The 9,680-nt window shown below is 39.4% G+C and overlaps 1 protein-coding gene across 1 annotated transcript; it reads left to right on the top strand.

Annotated features, from left to right (window-relative positions):
- The first annotated feature begins 601 nt into the window (after positions 1–601).
- LOC120103914 (sucrose synthase 2) lies at positions 602–8,502 on the top strand. Its single transcript, XM_039134347.1, has 16 exons — positions 602–726; positions 3,308–3,448; positions 3,842–3,971; positions 4,063–4,214; positions 4,346–4,538; positions 5,194–5,312; positions 5,444–5,660; positions 5,741–5,836; positions 5,994–6,167; positions 6,296–6,412; positions 6,505–6,671; positions 6,782–7,006; positions 7,087–7,405; positions 7,522–7,766; positions 7,876–8,014; positions 8,112–8,502. The coding sequence occupies exons 2-16, from the start codon at positions 3,351–3,353 to the stop codon at positions 8,166–8,168; spliced, it is 2,448 nt and encodes an 815-aa protein (XP_038990275.1). The 5' UTR covers positions 602–726; positions 3,308–3,350; the 3' UTR covers positions 8,169–8,502.
- Positions 8,503–9,680: the final 1,178 nt, after the last annotated feature.

The following is a 9,680-nucleotide window of genomic DNA, read 5'->3' as shown; positions in this document are numbered from 1 at the left end:
CTTCAAGTTATATTTTGTATACCTCCTAATTACTAAAATATAATTATATATTTGTAAACAAGTTTTATAATAGAATGGTCGCTACAACAAAAATATACGCTTTTTTTTGAATGTTTTGGCTGGATTTCTTTAAGTACTTCTTGCCGAAGATATACGCTTTTTTTTTTTCTTATCCTCAGCGGATAAAAAAATTTCTAAGAGAAGTAATTAAAAAAAGTGTATATTTTCGGCAATAGGTAATTAAAGAAACCCAGCCAAAACATCCGCACTGGAAGCTTTTAAATTTTTTAAAACGGAAAAAACGCTATAAAACGAAATTTGCTATAAATACACTCCATCATTATAAAAGATAACCACCCTCTCTCGATCTCGTCGATTCAGTGGATTGGGAGGAATGGAGAAAGAGGGGGTGTAATTTTGTAAAATAGGGAAGCTCGTTATTGAATGCTGACAGCGAGGATGGAAAACCGACAGCGCTGGCCCCGGCCGAGCGCGGTAGGAGAAAACGAGGGGAGAACAGTGCGACACCTACCCAAGCTAATGGTGGGATCAACCTTCGGGTATAAAATGGGGCTCAGGGGGGATCGCTCCCTTCATCCCTCGCCCCAAGCATCGTTCACTCCGTTCTCTTGTTCCATTCTCTGTTGCGTTGTTTCGTTTGTTTTTCGTTTCACTCTTCCTCCTTCTTCTGCTTTCTCTCTGGGGGGGCGCCATTGGGGGATCGAGGTAAGGGTGTCTCTGTCTGCTTGAAGTGTTGGTCTTTTGGGCTTCGGGTGTCGAGTAGTTTTATGCGATTACGGGGGAGTTGCTGTCCGATTTCCACGAAAAAACGCTGTGCTTTTTTTTCTTTCTGTTCCAAGCTGGTGAAAAATTTCGACTTTCTCTGCTGCTGATTTTGTTTGCATGGAAAAGATCGGTTACTTTCGAGTTTTTTTGGTTCGGTTGCCGAAAAACGGTTTGTTTTAATCTCTGGTCTGGTGAAAGTTCGAGTTTCTCTCGTGCTGATCTTGTTTGCATGTGAAAGAGACGTTCTTTTGGAGTAGTTTGGTTGGGTTGCGGCGGAACATCTCCGTTTTTTCCTTCTCGTCTTGTGTCTTTTGTGCCGATCTTTGTTTGCATGGAGAAGAGCGGTTCCTTTTCGAGTATTTAGCTTGGCTCGATTTCGGCGAAGAAACTCGGTGGTTTTCCAAAATCTGGTGAAATATTCGACTCTCTTTCTCGCTGAATGCTTGATCTTGTTTGCATGAAATAGAGAGCTGTTCTTTTCTGGTAGTTTTGGTTCGATTGCGGCAAAAGCTCTGTTTCTTTCTCTAATCTGGTGAAATATTTTGAGTGTCTCCCGTAGCGACCTTGTCCGCATGGAAAAGAAGCATCTTTTCCTTTTGTTCTTTTTCTTTTTTCTTCTGATCTGGGGAAACATTTCGACTTTCTTCCGTACTGCATACTTATCCTGTTTGTATGGGATGGAACTCTTCTTGTTGGAGTAGTTTGGTTCGATCACGGCCAAACACACTGTTTTTTCTCCAAAATCTGGTAAAAAATTCCGAGTTTATCGAGAATGGATCACGTTTGCGTGGAACAAAGAGCTGTCCTTTTGTTTTTTGGGAACTTATTTGGTTTTTGTTTCAGTCGGGTTGTGTGGTAGATCGCAAGCAGGGATTTTTTTTTTAGTGGGAAAACTTCTATCCTTTTGCTAGAAGAACAGAGTAGTTTTCCTTCAAGCATGGCATAAACTTGAAAAAATATGCGCTAAAATATCGGAGTTCCGTGGTCGATTGCAGGACATGCTTTTCTTTCAACAAATCGAGTAGCTTTGGTTGACCGTTGCAGAGTTGCTGAAAAATTTTAACTGTCGTCCCATTTCAAAGCAGAAATCTTCTAAGAGCATTAACGTTTTGCTACAAAATATATTCTTTTCCACAAACTTCTTTTGGCTTTTATCAGATTTAAGTTCTCTAGTAGAAGGTAAGCAGAGATCTTCTGAGGAACTTGTAAAGTTTCTGCAAAATATTATAATTTGGTGGGAGATCTGAGTTCTTGTTGATTATTTATCCTTCTCTTCAAACTTCCTCCGTGTCTTCTTTTATTTGAGTTCTTCTCTTGTAAGCAGGGATCTTTTCCTTTATTTCCCCAAAACTGTAACTTTTCGGTATGGGAAACTGAACTATTTTGTCAAAGTTAAAATCATATTCTTGCTCTCAATTTACGTTGTGAGCAGCTACAATTTCTTCTTCTTCTTCTTCTTCACCTCTTTTCATTGTGAACTGCTGTATGTTTTCATAAAAAAGTTTTAAGTTTCTGCAATTTATTATTAAAAAAAATCTAAGTTTCTACAACTTTAAATTTCTTGTATCGTGGAGGCAGAGGCTTTTTCCTTTTATTTTCCTAAATATTTATCCTTTTTCCTTTTCCAAATATCCCATAAGTTCTTTAAATAAAAAAAGCCTTTTTAAAAGTTCAGCTAAGCCCGCTCCTCACGTCGCCGTCTTGGTCTCCAGTGGATAAGTATGCAAGTTTCCTCTGTTTTGTATTCTCTCTTATCAATTACAGTTCAAAAAAGTCATATTTTTGTCGCCTTGAAAGCCTTTTCCATGGAGACCCGGAGAAAGCAAAGAACTTTTTATACCTTTTAATTTTGAAGCTTTAGTTTCTCTCAAGTTTCGAATGCGGTACAGCTTGTTTGCGTCGGAAAAACAGATCTCTCTTCAAAAAACGCTGTTTGGCATTGGCCACCGTCCCTTCCTTGCCCTATCTGACCTTTATTCCTGTTGTTTTCTAGAACCAACCTCTTGTTAGTATTCATTTGTACTGACGACATTGTCGGCATTAGTGAGAGAAGAAGAGGAGATCCATCTTAACTAGAATTTAATTTCCCTGCTCGTATGGTTTTTAACTTTACCATCCATCTCTCTTCTAGATTTATTCTTCTTCTGAGATCTGTACTCTTCTCTGCTTGTGGACTTGGCATTAACCTTGGTTTTTCTCATTTTTTAACGTAATTTTTCCTTTCGATTTATTAAAGTTAAGCATTTGTCTTCCATCCTTTTTTTCTCCCTTCTTGGAATCCCTTTCTATTGTCTGTTTTAATTCTCATTCAAATTTGCATTATCTCTTTTATTTTTAAGTCATGATGGTCAATTTTTCAAGTTTGGTATGTCTTTGGTGCTTTATTGTCAAAAATTTTAGGTGGGCGGGGTGGGAGATCCAAGACTTGTGGGTTTCTAGATGGTCTTCTTCATTGTCTTTGTTTTGTTTCCGATTGTTTCTTATTGGTTTTGGTTGCTAATTTTCTTATTTCTGATGTTAGTCTGAGGCTTCTTTGAGGCTCGAAGGGGAAAACAAGAGGAGCCATGGCGAGCCCTACATTAAGTCGCATTCACAGTGTGAGGGAGCGCCTTGGGGACACCCTATCCGCCCATCCGAATGAATTGGTGGCCCTCTTCTCAAGGTTGTCTCTATCTCCCTTTGTGTTCTATAGAAAATGTTTTTGCTTCAGTTATTTCTTGTGAGGTTGGATTACATTTAACCTTGATGGATATTAAGTTTATGCATGCATGCTCAAGCTGTTGTAGAGACCTAGATTTCCAGGCTTTTAATATTTGAATCCGAAGAGCAGTGAACTTGTCACCCAGTTGCTTATCTTCATTTCCAAAAGTTATGTCATGGCTTCCTGGTTTCACAACCTCAATCATTTACAGCATGGACTACCCTCCAAAATTTTCTGAAATCTTTTTGATTGCATGGTTCATCCTGGATCACTCAAAACACGATGCTTTTCTTGTGATATTTGTCAGGTTATGAGGATCTCTGATGGGTTATCTGATTGTTCTTTTCTTTGCAGGTTTGTTAACCAGGGAAAAGGAATGTTGTTACCTCATCAGTTGTTAGCTGAGTATGAAGCTGTAATACCCGAAGCGGATAGAGAAAAGCTGAAGGATGGGGTTTTTGAGGATGTTCTGAAAGCTGCACAGGTGCAGTGCAGTTGGATCCTACTACGCCACATTATTGTTAACTTCTGAGATTTGGTTCTTCGTTATATCGTGCATTGCTTTTGTGATGCAGGAAGCAATTGTTTTGCCTCCATGGGTTGCTCTTGCTATTCGGCCAAGGCCTGGTGTCTGGCAGTATGTGAGGGTGAATGTCAGCGAGCTAGCCGTGGAAGAGTTGACTGTGCCCCAGTACTTGCAATTCAAAGAAGAACTTGTGGATGGAAGGTAGGTGATATGAATCTAATGGATCATTTTCCATAATTTCTCCATGCTAAAACAGATGCTTTTGATTGAAGCATCTAATGGACATGCAGTCAAGTAACTTATTTTCTCTTCTTATCCTTTCCCTCCTTCAGTAGCCAAAATAACTTTGCGCTGGAATTGGATCTTGAGCCCTTTAATGCTTCTTTCCCTCGTCCCTCACTTTCAAAGTCCATTGGCAATGGAGTGCAGTTCCTAAATCGTCACCTTTCCTCAAAGTTGTTCCATGACAAAGAAAGCATGTACCCCCTGCTTAATTTCCTCCGAGCACATAACTACAAGGGGACGGTAAATTTTCTACAACTGTGTGATGCATTTATCTGTTATCTTTCATTTTTCCGAAGTTGAAATTAATGAATCTTTCCTTTTGTAAGTTCTTTTGCCCTTTTTAGTATTTGGAAATTGAACACCATACAAAGACCTGCTATCTGATGTGAGCAATAACCTGAACCAGGGGATAGGATATTTAGAATTTGATCCAATGCAAAAGTATTTAGGCTGATCAATGGAATATTTTACAACAAACTTCTTTTTTTCTTTTAGATTTCAGTTGAAAGGGACGAAATTTCCATCTAAACTGGATTACTGTTATTTTTCCTAATTAGATACATTTAACAGAAGTAGATAATATGTGTTACCAATCACTGATAGGTCTTGATGTTACTTTGCTAGCGGTTGGTTAAATATCAACAAAACTTTCTTACCAATGATTGCGAAAAATAAAAACACCAAACACTCCAATTTCCTGTTCAGCACTTTCAGTTTCATCACAGGATCATATTATATAAATTATCTGAGTTGTTGAAATCTTAATTTGTTTCTGACTAATTATTAGTCTATACCATTATTATTTTATATTTTATAAATCATCAAATTTGTCAACAATTTTATTTGTTTCTAACTAATTTTAAGTTCTATTTTAATTTATTGTTATGTCATGCAGTCTATGATGCTTAATGATAGAATTCACAGCCTCAGTGCTCTCCGAGCTGCACTAAGGAAGGCAGACGAATATCTGTTGAGTATCCCATCAGACACCCCATATTCAGAATTCAACCACAGGTAAATTCTGTGCTATTATTTCCTGAGGTTTTTGATTAAACTGAAGTATGTTAGCCACATATTCTTATACGGCGCAAAGTTTGTCAAGTTGTCACAGCTGCTTACATTATTTCGCATCTGCATGATGCTAGATTTCAAGAGCTTGGTTTAGACAAGGGCTGGGGTGACACAGCTCAGCGTTGTCATGAAACTATCCATCTTCTCCTAGATCTTCTGGAGGCACCTGATCCATGTACCTTGGAAAGCTTCCTTGGGACAGTTCCTATGGTGTTTAATGTTGTCATCCTTTCTCCCCATGGCTACTTTGCCCAAGCTAATGTCTTGGGGTATCCTGACACGGGTGGCCAGGTATAACTCAAAAATGAAATTGATTTAGAAACATATCAGAACTCACTTCTTTAACATACTATAAATCCTAATTTGCACAGGTTGTTTACATTTTGGATCAAGTTCGTGCTTTGGAGAATGAGATGCTGGAAAGAATAAAGAAGCAAGGTCTTGATATCACGCCTCGCATTCTCATCGTAAGTTCAATTTGACATCTGATGGCTTTCTTACATTGTTCAATGATTATTTCTAGTATAAAGTTATGAAGAATGTCATGGCGTCAATGTGGTAACCATATGAATGCGTCCACACTCATAATGGTCTTCTCCTGAGGCTACCTTGTGATCTTTGCAGGTGACCAGATTGCTCCCAGATGCAGTAGGCACCACTTGTGGCCAGCGTTTTGAGAAGGTCCTTGGAACAGAGCACACCCACATCCTCCGTGTTCCATTTAGAACAGAGAGTGGGACGATCCGAAAATGGATATCACGTTTCGAAGTATGGCCTTACCTGGAGACCTATGCCGAGGTAAATCTTTCATCCAATCTTTCTAAGCTTCCTCTCTGCACTTGCTTCCTTTTCAGTACATTTCGATATATTCATTGCTGCTTTTAAGTTATTGAAGTAAATTTGTAATGTTCACCTTTGTGCTGTAGGATGTTGCACACGAACTAACGGGAGAATTGCAAGCCAAGCCAGACCTGATAATTGGAAACTACAGTGATGGAAACCTAGTAGCTTCTTTATTGGCACATAAACTTGGAGTTACTCAGGTTTTGATGCTAGACATTGTTCACCCTGGGTTCTACTTAATAGTTGTCACTTATTCATCTGAATTTAATAATCTTCATTCTTCCACATGTAGTGCACCATTGCCCATGCCCTGGAGAAAACAAAATATCCAAATTCAGATATATATTGGAAGAAGTTTGAGAACCAGTATCACTTCTCTTGCCAGTTCACAGCTGATTTAATTGCAATGAACCATGCAGACTTCATCATCACCAGTACCTTCCAAGAGATTGCTGGAAGGTTATTATTCATGCCGATAGTGTCTCAGTGCACTGAATTTTTGTTCATATTAAGATGCATAAATTACTACCATTATCTGACTGGCTTCCTCTTATGTTCTGTTATTTCAGCAAGGACACTGTGGGACAGTATGAATCTCACACTGCCTTCACTCTGCCTGGGCTCTACCGTGTCGTGCATGGAATTGATGTCTTTGATCCAAAATTCAACATTGTGTCTCCCGGAGCCGACATGTCCATCTACTTCCCATACACAGAGGAGCACAAAAGACTCACCTCCCTCCATCCAGAGATTGAGGAGCTGCTTTACAGTCCTGTTGAGAATTCTGACCACAAGTGAGAACCTATCTGTATCACCTGCTTCTCTTTTGCTATGTTATTGTTCAATTCAGTTACCGACTCTGAGGTTCTTGCAGGTTTGTTTTGAAGGACAGAAGCAAACCCGTTATCTTCTCAATGGCAAGGCTGGACCGAGTGAAGAACATAACTGGTCTTGTTGAGTTGTATGGCAGGAATCCCCGTTTGAGGGAACTGGTCAACCTCGTGGTGGTGGCTGGAGACCATGGAAAAGAATCCAAAGATCTTGAAGAACAAGCAGAGATGAAGAAGATGTACAGTCTCATTGAACAGTACAAATTGGATGGTCACATCCGATGGATCTCTGCTCAGATGAACCGGGTCCGCAATGGTGAGCTTTATCGGTATATTTGTGATACCAAAGGAGCTTTCGTGCAGGTATTCTAATCTTCTTAAAAGCAAATATTATGATGCCTCTGTTAACTTTTGATAGAATATTACCAGGTAGATGACAATTTTACTCACTTTTTTCCCCTTTGTTTTCCTTTGCTTAGCCTGCCTTCTATGAAGCTTTTGGGCTTACTGTTGTTGAATCCATGACATGTGGACTGCCCACATTTGCGACTTGTCATGGAGGACCTGCGGAGATTATAGTGCATGGGGTTTCTGGCTTCCACATTGATCCTTACCAGGGAGACAAGGCTTCTGAACTGCTTGTCAATTTCTTTGAGAAGTGCAAGGAAGACCCAACCTACTGGACCAAAATCTCACTAGGAGGGCTGCAGCGTATCGAAGAGAAGTAGGCATAATGTTTTCTTAGCAACACTCTTTTATGAATTCATGGATCTTGTATGGAAGATTCAAGATTTAATCTCTTTATTGTGTGCTCTTCTTTTGAATCAATGCAGGTACACTTGGAAGCTCTATTCTGAGAGGTTGATGACCTTATCGGGTGTTTATGGCTTCTGGAAGTATGTCTCCAATCTGGATAGGCGTGAGACCCGTCGTTACCTCGAGATGTTCTATGCCCTCAAGTACCGTAACTTGGTAAGTGACATTCATTGATGAGTCTACTTGATGCTTGAGAGACTTGCTGTGTTCTCCTCTGACTAATTATCTGCTTTCTTTCAATCTCTAATTTCAGGCAAAGTCTGTTCCTCTGCATGTTGATGGAGAGGTTGCAGCCAATGGCACCAAGTAGTCTGGATAGGAGGCAAGCAAGAGTTCTGTGTTCCATTTGTTTTGATTTTAGAGATTTGTGAGGGAAGCTTTTGCTTTATAAATTCTTGTTCGTGTCATTGATATTGACAGCTGATTTTGGAGCAAATTCAGAAGTGTCAGTGCTTGCTCTTTAATTTTCATGTTATGTATGAGTCATAGTTGCCATTGGATTCTCCATAAAATTAGTACTGTTTCCTTTCTTAAAAATTGAAAACTTGGAGAAAAATGTGAATCAACTTTGATCCATCATGCCACAGAGTGTTGTGGATGGCGTTATTTCCAGACTATGTGCAATTAAGTCAGCATTTTGTGAATTTTGGTTCATGTCTACTTCTAAGTAATGTGTTTGCTGATTAATTGGCTAGAACTGGAAAGGTTTGCGGTATAGGTTGCCATCATACCTTAGAGAGCAATAGAGGTGATGCAAGTGATGGAAAGCCAAAGTTTATTGGTCGATACTGTAATTAATATTACCTAATACTCAGTTTCTAGAGGGATACTACCTTGGGAAAATGAAGATGTTCTAGTTAAACGTTTTAGAATTTTGTGGGATATTTGTCTTATTTGACCTGTCCATTGATATCAAACCATGAGATATGATTCCCTTTTTCTTCTTTTTTTTTGCCGCCTTTACAATTCTGCAGTCTTATCTGATTCCTTTTCCTTTTCCTCAGAATTCTGTAATGATCACATAAATATCAGATCTCATTGTAAAGTTGCGCTGGGTGTGATACTTCTGCACTTGTTTCATACTGCAAACATCTGCACTTGTTTATGGCACCAAGTGTATTTTTTTTTTCTCCAGAAATTCTATTTAAGTTTCTGCAAATGATTAGGAAAAAACTGAACTTTCCCTGTATTTGTGTAATAACCCAGGACCTCATCCAAAATGGCTAGTCGGAAGGTATTATTTGGGTTCCTTAATTCTGTATAAGTACCCAAGATCTACCCAGCGAATAACCGATGTGGGACTAAACACACGCCCGCATGGATCCTTATATACTCCACCCGTTCAAGCCCTGACGTCCTCGTCAGGCTAAGGGTTCAAATCTAATCACAAACATCACAATTGGCCCGTGGTCAGCCCCAATGGATCCGTGCTGCAGTGTCCTCTAGTACATATAGGTTATGGGCCGGGTCCGCTCTGATACCATTTGTAACAACCCAGGACCTTACCCAAAATGGCTAGCCGGAAGTTATTATTTGGGTTCCTTAATTCTGTATAAGTACCCAAGATCTACCCAGCGAATAACCAATGTGGGACTAAACACACGCCCACACGGGTCCTCACAATTTGTTTCCTTTGGCATGGTTAAAAGAAACAGCCCTGTTATGGAAGTTTAGCTCGGACACATCTACACTTATCAAGACATGGAGTTTGTTCTTTTTTTCTATTATATAGATTGCTTTTGCGAGTTCTCTGGTACAGTGCAATCAGAGAGTTCTATTTTCACTTTCCTATGAAAGTTCCTTCTTTTATTCCCCCTACTGA

This window comes from Phoenix dactylifera, chromosome 15, assembly GCF_009389715.1.
Source record: "Phoenix dactylifera cultivar Barhee BC4 chromosome 15, palm_55x_up_171113_PBpolish2nd_filt_p, whole genome shotgun sequence".
Taxonomy (NCBI): Eukaryota; Viridiplantae; Streptophyta; class Magnoliopsida; order Arecales; family Arecaceae; genus Phoenix; species Phoenix dactylifera.
This window is presented reverse-complemented; position numbering and strand designations above follow the sequence as displayed.

Excerpts from the sequence above, each read along its gene's own strand:
- LOC120103914 (XM_039134347.1), top strand. The coding sequence starts at position 3,351 with ATGGCGAGCCCTACATTAAGTCGCATTCACAGTGTGAGGGAGCGCCTT. Across the intron at positions 5,837-5,993 it reads TCACGCCTCGCATTCTCATC|GTGACCAGATTGCTCCCAGA; the intron begins GTAAGTTCAATT and ends TGATCTTTGCAG. Across the intron at positions 8,015-8,111 it reads CCCTCAAGTACCGTAACTTG|GCAAAGTCTGTTCCTCTGCA; the intron begins GTAAGTGACATT and ends CTCTAATTTCAG.